This window comes from Diceros bicornis, chromosome 13, assembly GCF_020826845.1.
Source record: "Diceros bicornis minor isolate mBicDic1 chromosome 13, mDicBic1.mat.cur, whole genome shotgun sequence".
NCBI classification, from domain to species: Eukaryota; Metazoa; Chordata; class Mammalia; order Perissodactyla; family Rhinocerotidae; genus Diceros; species Diceros bicornis.
In genome coordinates, this window is record NC_080752.1 from 31,709,080 (window position 1) to 31,723,150 (window position 14,071).

Below are 14,071 nucleotides of genomic sequence, written 5' to 3' on the forward strand. Positions count from 1 at the left end.
ACGTCACCTCTCCCTGGATGCTGAAAGTGGACTCTCAGGACCTTTTTACTCTGTGAGGTTGGCAGGGTGTCATCTTACTACTCACTCAGAAGGGTGGCTGGGAAGAAAAAAAAAGGCATCCCAAACTTAATAGCTTCATAACATCTCCTCAGCCCTGAAATCTTAGACTGTGTCAAGTCAAAGACACTCAGGGCAAATCCTTACCATGCAGTTTTTGACTGCAGTAATTCCACAGTCATTTGCTACTCCAAGCTGGAAGATCGAGACCAAGTATTCAACCAGAGTGCTCATTGGAAACTGGGTGGAAGAGAGGGGAAAGGTAAGGGAAGAGAGAAGATGGGCAGAGGGGCTCAGAGGGAGGACTGGCAGGGAGAGGTACGAGCGGGTCATTACTATTTCTAAATCAAGAGCCATAGATGATTCTATTTTCGGAACGTGGCATTAGGGTCTCTGTGCTCTACATAGGGGAGTTGCATTCAAGCAAGCATCAAGGTCTCCACTATATCCTGAAAACACAATAGCAGAAGTGTCAATATAGTCGTGCCTTGCAGTACTGTTTTCAGTGGGGTGTTTCTAGGCATTTGATGTTCCCTGTCTGTAATCCCTCTACACCTTGATTTGAAGAATGTCTGCTCTCCCTGGCCTGGCCTTCCCCAGAATGTGGCACCTGCTAAGGCAGGCTTGATACTCCCTGCACTGATGTCCATGGATGAAGTGCTGCTCTCTGGCACCTGTTCCACAACCTTGCCCCGTCTGTGCATTTCAAGTTTTTACTTTCAAAACAGAACCAATGGGCTCTTGGTGTTCTCATGTACTTTGAAGGCCATCGCAAAATATTTGCCTGAATTGGCCTACTTGTAATTGAATATCTTCATTTGTGGTGATCAGGACTGAGCCACTTAAATTTCTGCAGAGACACCTAGACATCCTCATGCCTTCTTGGGAAATGGGCAGGGAAAAGAGGGTGAGATAGAATCGGCAGCTTTGATGTACGTGTAGGGAAAGGTGGTGGTAACTTCTGAGAACTGGAAAAGGTGATTTTCATGGAGGACATTAGAATTTACCACTCCTCTGGCCAGATATGCCTTGTGTTAGCCCTAACTACACTTGGCCTTGTTTGGGGAGCAGCTGTGTGTCAGGGAAGTTCCAAGGATAAGAAAGACTAGCTGAGCAATCCCTTCAGGCTCCTGTGGGTGAGGCAGTACTCAGGAATATTATGGGCTGGTTCTACACCCAGAGGAGATTGCATAAAGAGAGCAAAGTTGGAGTGATGTCAGAAAGATGGCAGACTCAGAAGCTCCAGGTTCTCGTTGTCCCAGAAACACTTAAACAACAACTAGCTAAAATAACTATACAGGAGCTCTGGAAAACAGTCAATGGTCTACAGTAACCAATTTAGAAAAAGCCACATTCAAAGTGGTAGGAAATTCCACGTTGTTTTTACTTGCCCTTTCCCGTTCCCTCCCCAGCACAGCATGATGCAGTGTGGGGGAAGCACTGGCCCAGCTCTCAGTTCCCTTCCTTGAACCTAGAGGGAGTGGAGCAACATTCTAACTTGTCTGGGGTCTGCCTGAGGGATTGGTCTCTATTTTGCTTAACTCAGAGCTCATACAGGGAAAAGTGGCATAGTTCATATTTCAGGCTAGGAAAAGCTGTGGAGAGCAGTGGTGATCACAGCTAGTGAAAGCTGCCAGGGGACTACAGGCCTGAAAATGTCTAGGGAAAGAGATTACAGGTAGAGGAATATAACAGTATACCTAAGGCCCTAAGAGGAAGCAAAGGAGAGACTCTTTGGGAAATGAAGGCATTTTAAAGCAGCTATGTATGCAGGGGAAATAAAAAAGCACCCCCACACACACACCCACACACACACACAAGCCAAGGCAAGACGCATGCTCAGAAAATTCCTGAGAAGAACGTAAGCCTTCACACCAGGCTAATTCCATGGCTCAAAACATGCCTTGCTAGTTAGTGGAGATCTTCCCTCGAATGGAGCCCGTCTGCAAAGACTAGGAGAGGTGGCTGTTTTTTCAAATGCCCAATTTTCAACAACAAAAAGTCATAAACCATACAAAGAAACAGGAAAACACAGCCCATTCAGAGGAAGAAAACACAGTGGCAAGCACTATCCCTAAGAAACATAGGCATCAGAAGTACTAGACAAAAACTTTAAAACAACTGTCTTAATATGCTTAAAGAGCTAAAAGAAAATATGGACAAAGAACTAAAGGAAATCAGGAAAATGAAATATGAAAAAAATGAGAATATCAATTAAAAAATATAAATTATAAAAAGGAACCAAAAAAATTATGGAACTGAAAAATACAATAACTAAATTGAAAAGATTTCACTAGAGGCATTCAACAGTGGACTTGAACAGGCAGAAAAAAGAATCAGAGAACTCAAAGACAGATTATTTGAAATTATCAAGTCTGAGTAGCAAAAAGAAAAAAGGAGAAAATTGAACAGAGTCTAAGGACTAATGGGACACCATCAAGCAGACCAATATACACATTATGGGAGAAAAGAGAGAGACAAAGGGGCGGAGAGATTATTTGAAGAAATAATAATCGAAAACTTCCCAAATTTAAAGAAAAGACATGGATGTACAAATTTGAGAAGCTTAATGAATTCCAAGTAGGATAAATTCAAAGAGACCCACATAGAGACACATTATAATCAAACTGTTGAAAGTCAAAGACAAAGAGGGAATCTTGAAAGCAGCAAGAGAAAAATGACTCATCACATACAAAGGAGCCCTTATAAGATTATCAGTAGATTTCTCAGCAGAAACTTTGTAGGCCAGAAGGCAGTACAATGATATGTTTAAAGTGCTCAAAACAAAAAAAACTATCAACTGAGAATACTATAGCCAGCAAAACTGTCTTTTAAAAATGAAGGAGACATTAAAACATCCCCAGATAAACAAAAGTTGAGGAAGTTCACTACCACTAGACCTGCCCTACAAGAAATGCTAAGGGGAGTCCTTGGAGTTGAAATGGAGCAACACTAGACAGTAACTCGAAGCCATATGAAAATATAAAGACCTCTGGTAAGTGTAAATACATGGACAAATATAAAAACCACTACCATTGTAATTTTGATTTATAACTCCACTATTTTCTACCAGATTTAAAAAACAAATGCATAAAAATAATTATAAATCCATGTTAATGGGTACGCAATATGTCAAGATGTAATTTGTGACATCAATAACATAAAGCAGGAGAGCTCAGAGCTGTAAAGGAGTAGAGTTTTCATATATGAGTTAAGTCAAGTTGGTATCAATTAAAATAGATTGTTATAAATTCAGGGTGTTATATGTAATCCCTGTGATAACTACAAAGAAAATATCTCTAGAATATACACAAAAGGAAATGAGAAGGAAATAAAAATGTGTCACTACAAAAAATCAACTAAACATGAAGAAATGCAGTAATGGAGGAAATGAGGGATAAAAAACCCTGTAAGACATACAGAAAACAAATAAAATGGCAAAAAATAAGTCCTTCCCTAACAGTAATTAATTTTAATGTAAATAGACTAAACTTTCAATCAAAAGACATAGATAGGCAGAATGGGGAAAAAAGAACAGGATCCAACTATATGCCATTTATGAGACTGTCTTTAGATCTCAGGATATGCACAGATTGAAAGTGAAAGGATAGAAAAAGATATCCCATGCAAATAGTAACCAAAAGAGAGCAGGGTGTCTATACTAATATCATAAAAAATCGACTTTTAAGTCAAAAAAATGTTACAAGAGCCAAGGAAGAACAGTATATACTGAAGAAAGTGTCATGAAGAAGTAGATAATCTGAGTAGACCAATAATTAGTAAAGAAATTGAATCAGTAATCAAAACCTCCCCAAAATAGAAGACCATGATTAGAAGGCTTCACTGGTGAATTCTCCTTAGCATTTAACTACCTTAACATCATAAAGGCCATTTCTGAAAAGCCCACAGCTAACATCATACTCAATGGTAAAAGATCAATAGCTTTTCCTCTAAGATCAGGAATGAGACAACGATGCCTGCTTTTGCCACTTCTATTCAACATAGTATTGAAAGTTCTAGCCGGAGCAATTAGGCAATAAAAAGAAATAAAAGGCATAGAAATTGAAAAGGAAAAAGTAAAATTGTCTCTGTTTGTAGATGACATGATCTTATATGTACCAGACCCGAAAGACTACACACACACACACTCACACACACAATTGTTAAAACTAATAAACAAATTCAGCAAAGTAGCAGGATACAAAATCAACTTGCAAAAATCAGTTGCATTTCTGTACGCTAATAATGAACAATCTAAAAAGGAAATTAAGAAAATAATTCTATTTACAATAGCATAAAAAACAATAAAATACTTAGGAATAAACTTAACAAAGGAGGAAAAGACTCATATTGAAAACTACAAAACATTGTTGAAAGAAATAAAAGAAGACACCAAAAAATGGAAAGATATTCTGTGTTCATGGATTGGAAGACTTAATATCATTAAGACATCAATACTACCCAAAACTAACTACGGATCCAATGCAATCACTATGATTATTTTTGCAGAAATTTAAAAAACCTACCCTAAAATACATTAAGAATCTCAAGAGATTCTGAATAGCCAAAACAATCTTGAAAAGAAGAACAAAGTTGGAGGACTCACATTCTCTGATTTCAAAACTTATTAGAAAGCTGCAGTAATCAAAACAATGGGATACTGGCATAAAGGCAGACATAAAACCAATGGAATAGAATAAAGAGCCCAGAAAGAAACCCTCGTATATCTGGTCAAATGATTTCAACAAGGATGCCAGGACCATTAAATGGAGAAAGGACTGTCTTTCAACAAACGGTGTTGGGAAAACTGTATATCCACACGCAAAGAATGAAGTTAAGAATGAATGAGTTAAAATTTTCGCTGGGTTAGAGGAAAAAAAAGAAGAAGAAAGAAAAAAATTGAGATAAGCTTTGCTAACTGCAGCTGTGTGTGCACATGCTCAGCTACTAGTAATCAATTGTTGCTTAAAACTGACCAGATCTGTCTGTTCCTCCTTAGTACATAATGAGTGAGTTGTTTTTCCAGAAAATTGAAGTCCAGATGGTCAAGGAAAAAGAAACCAGTTTCACAAGATCAGACACAGGCTGAAGATGATGCCAAAGATCCAAGATAAACCACATGGGAAGGCATCAGTCTGCAAGGCCACCCCTAAAACCTCAGATAAAAACTCCTAACTTTTTCCCTTCGGGCATGTGGATTTGAGTTTTACTCCCATTTCCTTGTCTGGCTGCCTTTTGATAATAAACCTCTTTCCTTGCTACAATCTTGACATTTTGGTGATTGGCTTTGCTGTGCACTGGATAAATGAACCTGAGTTTGTGTTCAGTTTCAATTTCTTGGAAATGACACCAAAAACAAAAGGAAAAATAGATAAATTGGACTTAATCAAAATTAAAAATTTTATGCATCAACGAACACTATCAACAGAGTAAAAAGCCACCTCATGGAATGAGAGAAAATACTTGCAAATCTTATATGTGATAAAGAATTAATATCCAGAATATAAAAAGAACTCCTGTAACTCAACAATGGAAAAACACACAACTCGATTAAAAATGGGAAAAAAACTTGAACAGCTATTTCTCCAAAAAAGATATACATATGGCCAATAAGCACATGAAAAGATGCTCAACATCATTAGCCATTAGGGAAAAGCAAATCAAAACCAAAATGAGATAACACTTCACACCCATTAGGATGGCTATTATTAAAAACACAGAGAACAAAAAGAGTTGGCGAGGATGTGGAGAAATTGGAATCTTTGTGTATTGTTAGTGAGAATGTAAAATGGTGCAGCCACTGTATGGAAGTATGGTAGTTCCTTGAAAAATTAACCATAGAATTATCATATGACCCAGCAATTCCACTTTTGGGTGTATACTCAAAAGAATTGAAAGCAGGGTCTTGAAGAGAATATTTGTACATCCACGTTCATAGCAGCATTATCTACAGGAGCCAAAAGGTAGAAGTCATCCAACAGTGGACGAATGGATAAGCAAAATGTGCTGTATCCATACAATGGAATATTATTCAGCCTTTAAAAGGAAGAAAATTCTGACACATGCTACAATGTAGATGAACCTTGAAAACACTATGCTCCATGAAATAAGCTAGTCACAAAAACACAAATACTGCGTGCTTCCACTTATAAGAGGTCCTTAGAGTAGTCAAATTCACAGAGACAGAAGTAGAATGGTGGTTGCCAGGGGCTGAGGGAGGGAGAATGGGGAGGTGTTTAATGGGGACAGACTTTCAGTTTGAAATGATGAGAAAGTTCTGGAGATGAATGGTGTGGCGGTTGCATAACAACGTGAACGTACTTGACGTCACTGAACTCTACACTAAAAAATGGTTAAAGTGGTAAATTTTGTTATATATATGTTACCACAATAAATTTTTAAAAAATCAATCAGAAAACATAATATAACGGGGATAAAAGAAAGAGAAAGGGAGGAGGCAAGCAGGAGGGATGGGTGGGAGAGAGAAGACAAGGAAGGGAACAGGTGCAGCCCGAGACAAGCAGTCAGGTGACACTGTAATGGCTTTCCCAAGGGGTTGCGGATGGCGGGGTGGCTAGTCCCTGAGCACACTCTGGAAGGGAGGGGGCAAACTTAAGCCTGTGTCGTGCAGGATGCCCTGGAGTTTTCTGCCCCACTTCCTATGGCCAGGTGTGGGGGAGGAGGTGAGAGGATACAGCAGAAGTTTGAGAAAGGGCGTTATAGACATTCTCCTGAATACCTGCTCTTTTCCAGTTCACCAAAGCCACTGAGAAAACACCCCAGTGCATTTACAGAAAAGAGTACGTCCCCTTCCCAGGCCACAGACCGGACCAGATCTCCAGGTGGTACGGCAAGAGGAGAGTTGAGGTAAGAGGGGTCGGGGCACCACACTCGGGCCTGGGCCCCTCCCAGCGCTCAGGAGACAGCACCAGCCAGCTTCCTCCAGGCCCAGTTCCTTCTCAGGAGCACAGGAGTGCTCTCATTAACACACTCCCCGGACAAGGGGCTGCCGATGTTCTTCACCCCCATTTACCGAAGAGCAGACGATCCATCTAATCTTGGGCTGGTAGCGTTCCCCTTACCCTGTAGCCCAGCATGTTCCCGATCATTTCCCCCATTCCTCCACACTCTTCCACCAGGATGCAGGCAAAGGGTGCGGGAAACAAACTAACAAACAAGGGAAGTATTGAATTAAGGTGAACAGAGTCAGGAATCACAAAAGACACTCCAAAAGCTGGTAGCGGTGATGCTTGGATGACAGCGTTTTGTGTCATCTATGCCCTAGCTTCCTGATCTTTTGTATGAAAAGTCAAGCGCTGTTCAGCACTCTCTCGCTTGTGGGGTGCCTATCTGTGCATCTCATTGTCTTCCAGGCCCCCGGAGCAGGGGAGGGCATTGCAACCTCAGGACACACCCCCCAAACCCAAGACCAGGCATTTGAGACATTTATTAACTTAGGTGAGACTGTGCCAGAGGCTCAGAGACACTGGCCCTTCCAGGAACAGGAGGGAGAGCCTCATCCTACATCAGCCCCTGTCTGTGGTGTCCACCAGGCTCGCCCTAGGGGAGCAAGCATGTAGGTGCTCACCCACTGGGTGCACAGCTATGCCGCCCCCACCATGCTCTGGGGGTCCCCCAAGTTGCTTCTTTTGCCAGTCTGCTGCTCATGGGGGTGATTTCTGTCCCCCCTCTCCCACCCCACCTAACCCTACATCTGCCTAAACTCAGGGTGGGGACAGGGAGGCACAGGATGAAAGGTGGACATCTGTTGGAATGAGAGCATTTCAGAGCTTGAAGGAACCCAAGAGATTGTTTGGCTCAGCGCCCTCATTTTCAGATAAAAGGTGCCCAGGGGTGGTGAGTGTCTGGTTCGAAGCTGTGTAGCTTGTTGGTAAGGGACTGTGCAGGGGGCTGCTCTGCAGATCAAGCAAGGAGTCTCCTCGGATCCTTATCATCCTTTTTCATCATCTGCCGGGGTTGACTCTTTGTCTTCTGCATCTGGGGATCCATGTGAGGATAAATAGTGCCAGATTTTCAGTTCTCTGCTGGCATCCCCAGACCGTGCTGGCATCCCTGGACCGTGCTAGCATCCTCGGACTACGCTGATGCTCTGGGACTGCCAACCTTTACCATTAGTGTGCACTGAAGACACAAATGCACTTTAATATAAGGAAGTCAAAATTAGAACCTATGATCTGGGGCTCCTGGCCCCCAACCATCAATGTACGTAAGGCACTTAGCCTAGTTCTCAATATACACTAGGTGCCCTTTCTTAAAGTCTTTTGGACCCATTGCAAACCCTGATGAAGGGATAACTACACATACATATAGTCTGGTTAAAATAAGACCCCCCGCCCCGGGGGCCAGCCCGGTGGCGCAAGCGGTTAAGTGCGCACGCTCTGCTGCAGTGGCCCGGGGTTCGCTGATTTGGATCCCGGGCGCGCACCGACACACCGCTTGTCGAGCCATGGTGCGGTGGCGTCCCATATAAAGTGGAGGAGGATGGGCATGGATGTTAGCCCAGGGCCTGTCTTCCTCTGCAAAAAGTGGAGGATTGGCAGATGTTAGCTCAGGGCAGATCTTCCTCACACACACACAAAAATAATAAGACCCCCCACCACCAACACACATAAAATAGAACCAAGCAATGGGATATTCATTCCTAAGGACTCTCTTTAAATAGCCTGTTGTGTGCCGGGGACCCTGGACACAGCACCACCTGCCCACGGCTGCTTCAACTCTGAGTCTTCCGTGTGCCTCATTCTGCGCCTCGTCCCCCAGGACAGCTTCCCCTTCCATCCCCGTCCCCTCTTCACTCTTTTCCCTTCTCAGGCAAGTGCTATATCTGCTCTTCAAGTTGACCACGGATAGATGGGGTCATCGTCCCCCAGGGAGGACCCCCTTCCTGTGCTTTTTCCCTCAGCAGGTGTATTAATCACTTTTTTTATTTTCTGTGTCTTATGATTCTTTGATATCCTAGGGGCCTTGCTAATCCTGGAGAGATTATCCTGAGATAATTAGATATCCTGAGATAATGTCCTGAGAGATTAGCCCTCCCAGGGCTAGCGAATTCCCAGACAGTAAACAACTTGCCTGCCGTCACTCCTTACAGATGCAAACCAACCAGTCCAGAGCCCATATCCCCAACCCCTCCTTTATCTAAGGCTTTCATACCAAGCCAACATTCCCCTGCCCTAAATCCCTCCAGGGCCGGGTACGACCACCAGAGGCACCCTCCAGCCTGGAGCCTGCTGAAATATTCAGACTATGCAATCCTGAACTTCGCAAACTTGTCTACCTGGCCTCACCCCTTCTTTCCCTTGGGAACTGGGGTGAAGGCCCTGGGTCATGCTCTCTCCTCACTCCTTCTGTCCCCTGCCTGACCCTGGTGCTTCCCCATATGGCCCTGTGTGGTGTGGTCTGCCCCCTCCTCTTGGGAACTGTAAGTCATAAACTCTTCTTTCAAAGGCAGTTTTCTCTATGTCTGTTACCTAACCATACCTGAGCAAAACAAAAATTCTGGCTACATGATCAAGACAGCAGCAAACCAAGAGAAATAGCAAGAAAATCCCTCTTGGCCCCTCTCGTTTCTCTACCATGCCTCCTCAGCACTTTCCTTGGTTGATGGGAACCCCTCCAACTGGCTTTCCCTGGCATTGGAAATATACTCTGGCACCTCGTGATGTGGATCTTGGGAACCCCTGCTTAACGGCTGTGCCCATCCCCCCGTCTCCCTCTGGCATTGTGATCTGACTTATTTATGGAACCACTACTTGAAATATTGGGTGCAGCCAGCATTTCCAGACCACGGCAGACACAGACCTCCCTGTCTGCTCCAGACAAGAGGACGGGCATGGAAATCCACATTATCCTCCCCTGTAAATCAGCCCAGGCCCCCAGGATTCCCTTCCAGGGCCAAGAGGATTTTCTGAGGAAGAGCGTTGATTCGGATAAATGTCCCTGAGTAAGGAGAACATGGCTTTCTTCTCCCTGTAAATAACTCCCCACCAAAGAAATCAGTCCCTGGGTTTCCAGCTGAGGGAGCCGTAAATCCTTTGCAGGAGAAGACAATTTATGGAGCGTTCTCTGACTCTTCCCATAGTAACTGATTGAAATACAAGGCACATACGTCAGGCTTGGTATTCAGCATCTTTCACTTGCCATGGAAATAGGCGCTTGGATGGATGAGACTCGAGGCAAATCAAAGGGTGTAATTTCAGATCTCAAGGGCATGCAACAAGATGGCTCTGACTGTTCCTTTTCACTGAGTGTCATGACTTTCGTTTTAATGTGTCCCCATAGCTTATTCTAGGGAGGAATTGGCTTGGCAGAGGCTGGGGGCCACTCAGGCGGGGGACTGACGGCAGCTAAGCTGGGACGTGTTTTGGAAGGTGAGCTGCTTCAGGGTGGGACAGACAAGTGTGTCTCCTGTGTGCCGGCCTCGAGGGCTCAGGCAGCCACACTAGCCGCCCGCCCGTGGAGGCCCCCTCTCCATCAGCACCACAGCCTCTGCCTCCACCCATGGTCAGGTGGATGCCTTGCTCTGATTGGTAACATGCCCGCTGTGTCTGTCCTTCCAGGGGCTCCCGTACAAACACCTGATCACCCACCACCAGGAGCCCTCACACTACCATCTGATCAGCACATATGACGACCATTACAACCGACATGGTTATAACCCAGGCCTGCCCCCACGCCGCACCTGGAATGGACATAAGATGCTGTGGCTCCCAGAGAAAGCCGACTTCCCCCTTCTTGGTATTTTTATAATTTGGGACTTCCCCCTACATTGGGCTGCAAGGGATCCTCAGCTGCACAGGGCTGAGGCGTGCTCGACTCAAGTGGAAGGACCCACATGGGTGACCCTGACTCTGGGAGGGCACTGGAATGAGATGATGGGGAGAGAGTCCTATTCACTCCCAGGGCCGCCGCCTGCCCTCTTCCCCTGACGCGAGGCGACGTCGGCTGTATGACGAAGCCCGCACCTGCACACTGTGGCTGCATGTTTACCGGGAGCACAGGTGGCAGGGAGCAACACCCCTGCACACTCGAATCAGTCATTCGTCCATAAACAGAGACTGATGATTTCCTAGGTGCCATGCCCTGCTGTAGCTCCTGGGGACACAGCAGTGACAAACAGGGAGGAATGCCTGCCCTCGGGGAATTGACATTCCACTGGGGAGACAGAAAAGACACCACTAAAGCGTAAGATAACATAAGCTCTAGTAAATAAGAGAAGTTTGGACCAGGATATGTGCTATGAAGAAAAGAGGTAACGTGCAGAAAGCCAGGCGGGTGTTTGTGACTCTCCTTTGGGTGGAACGATGAGGGACGGTCTTTCTTGAGCAGATAGTTGAGTTGAGAAGCAGGGAGCCATGCAGGGACTGGGGGGAAGAGCATTCCAGGGAGAGAACAGCAACTGAAAGGGCTCCAAGGCAGGAGGAGAGGAAGACCACGCAGGGGCTCACAGGCCACAATAAGGAGCCTGGATTTTGTCCTTCCCGCAGTAACAAGACTTGGAAGGATTTACTCGGAGAGTGCCTTGATCTGATTTGCATTTCAAGCTACCCCCTCCTTTGCCGTCCTACCCTTCGATGCAAAGGGACATAGGTCAGAGAGTGAGCTGCTTGTCACAATGTGTTACTTCCACAAGGGCCTCTCCTCGAGATGGCTCTCACCAGCCCACACTGCTCCCTTCCCTACTGGAGTGGGACAGCTGCCCAGTCAACCAGGCCACGGGGCTGACTTGTCCGAGGCCTCTCTGGCAGAGCTGGTCCCTCCTGAGTACACAGGGAGGCCCCACCGTGAGGATCGCTTCCCTCGGGGCCCCTGCCAACCTGGTCCCTGATACAGCAGCCTGAGAAACCCTCCAGGGCCCCCTTCTCCTGGCCCAGCAGGCAGGCCTCCTCTAAGTCCTGTTCACCCAGACCCCGGTTTCTCCTGCAGCTCCCCCTACGAACTACGGACTCTATGAGCAGCTGAAGCAGAGATGGCTCGTACCCGAGGCTGGCCCGAGGGAGAGCATTTACACCTCGTCCTACCCCAGACCGCACTGGTGTGCTTTGTCTCGGCGGCAACACGCCATCCCTGTCCCTCCCCCCCGCCTGCACCCTGTCCCACGTGTCTGAGAACTGCCACCCCGCTGGAAGTGCAGGCGGGACCAACTGGAGACCCACCGCACCATTGGACCTGCTAGACAGCAGGCGGCTGCAGATACACCTGGGGTTTTAAATCCGGCCCGTTGGAGACACCCTTAGAATCAAGGTCTGTGTTTCACGGTTCCCGCCCCTCCTCCAAACCCACAGGTTCCTTTCTTTTCCATCCCACAATTAAAGCTCTTTGACACAATGGAGTGTCATGTACGTACAGAAGACAGACCCAGAATGTCAGAAGAAACTGGAAGGACCCTTAAGTTCCACTCCCTTGTTTACACGAGGGGAAACTGAGGCAGAGAGGTAACAGGACTCCTTCAAGTTCTCACAACTTGGTACATACCCTACAGGAGTGTCTGATCCAACGGGAAAAACATATCCGACGACGAGACCCGTCTCGAAAACTCCACGGATTAGTCAGTGTGGTTACGGGGAGGCCAGTGCTCAGGGGCCGGCAGTGGGGAAGGGTCCAGCGTGTCTGTGGTTGCCTAGGCAGGGCCGCACTGAACCTGCGGGCTCGGAGGAGAGGAGGGCACGCAGCATCTCCCCTCCACCTCCCAGCTCCCCGATCTTTCTAGGAGCGTGAGGACGGGGCATTTTTCAGTGAGTATATGGGAATGAGGGGGGGCCCTCGGCAGAAGAACTCAGGCGCTGTCCTGGCGCGGGGACTTGGTGCTGACCTCACCCAGGACGAGTCCCGGAGGCTGGTTCTTCTACCTGCCGTGGAGTCCGGCCTCGGGCTGAGAACAACACATCCCTAACCCGCCCTCCCTAACTACCAGGATTTGACAGCTACAGCCGGGTCTTTCTTTGAGCAGCCTTCCTTCACCTCGTGCCCCTACACTAACTGTGTGCAGTCGCTACTGTTGGCACAGTGCTCCCTATAGAGCTGTGCTTAGTAATCACTGGCTGAATGAATGAATGAGCCGTTGTCTCTTTTGGCTCCTCTCTACCCCACTCATCCATTCGTTACGTTCCACTGTTGTTCTCCACTGAGAGTCTCCATCCGGCTGTCCCCCATAAACCCCTGTGACCTCGAGTCCAGGCCCCAACCCATCCCGACACCTGAAGACCCCCTCTTCCTCCCAGAGCTCAGCTTCTCCCGCTTCTGACTCCGAGTGAGCCCCCCTAGGTTACCTCTGCCCACTTCAGAGGGGAAGTCACCTCCCTGCTCCTCCGTCCTTTAGAGCTCGGCCATCCACCCACGCCAGTGCTGTCAACGTGGCTCCGTGGTTCTGCCAGCCCACCTCGCGTGCTCTGCCACTAAAAACAAATAAACAACAGTTGTTTTTCTGCTTTGCAGAAAAATTAATGCATAGAACTATGCTTCCATGAATCTTTTCCTTACATTTTTGGCACCTGCAAATGAGAAAAAAAAAAAAGGCAGGAAAAACAACTGTTAACATTTATTGTGGGTTGAGCCTGCACCACAAGCAGGATCTGGGCCTAAACGGGGTTATCTCATTGACTCGCCACCACCACCATCCACAGTAGTGCCCTGAGAGGTGGGGATTATAAATGTCAGTGCTGTCTTACAGATGAGGGAACAGGAGATACAGACGAACTGACTGGCCCAAGGTTGCACAGGGAGCGCGTCCTAGAGCTGGAATTTGAACTCAGGCAGCTGGTCACAGAGCAGGCACGCTAGCCCTGTGCAAAACTGCCTCCTCAAAGAAATGCCAGCAGATAGCCTCGGGACCAGCTGGGCACACCTGGGTCTGCTGCACTCATGGGCACGTGTGTGGTTGGCGGTGATTTTGTACCACAGACAGCTAATCTGATTCCAAGTGGAGGATGCCCGGGTTTGTGCCATCCCTTTCAAGGCCGCCTGCTGACCCCAGGCCTCCTCTTTTAGGCTCCTT

At 46.7% G+C, this 14,071-nt stretch overlaps 1 protein-coding gene across 1 annotated transcript; it reads left to right on the forward strand.

Annotated features, from left to right (window-relative positions):
* The first annotated feature begins 205 nt into the window (after positions 1-205).
* On the forward strand, positions 206-12,207 carry CFAP107 (cilia and flagella associated protein 107). The gene is made up of 4 exons (XM_058551925.1): positions 206-319; positions 6,811-6,924; positions 10,638-10,815; positions 12,004-12,207. The coding sequence occupies exons 1-4, from the start codon at positions 206-208 to the stop codon at positions 12,183-12,185; spliced, it is 588 nt and encodes a 195-aa protein (XP_058407908.1). The 3' UTR covers positions 12,186-12,207.
* Positions 12,208-14,071: the final 1,864 nt, after the last annotated feature.

Coding starts and splice junctions, on each gene's coding strand:
- CFAP107 (XM_058551925.1), top strand. CDS start 206: ATGCAGTTTTTGACTGCAGTAATTCCACAGTCATTTGCTACTCCAAGC. Junction 320..6,810: donor GGGTGGAAGAGAGGGGAAAG/GTAAGGGAAGAG, acceptor GCTCTTTTCCAG/TTCACCAAAGCCACTGAGAA. Junction 6,925..10,637: donor ACGGCAAGAGGAGAGTTGAG/GTAAGAGGGGTC, acceptor CTGTCCTTCCAG/GGGCTCCCGTACAAACACCT.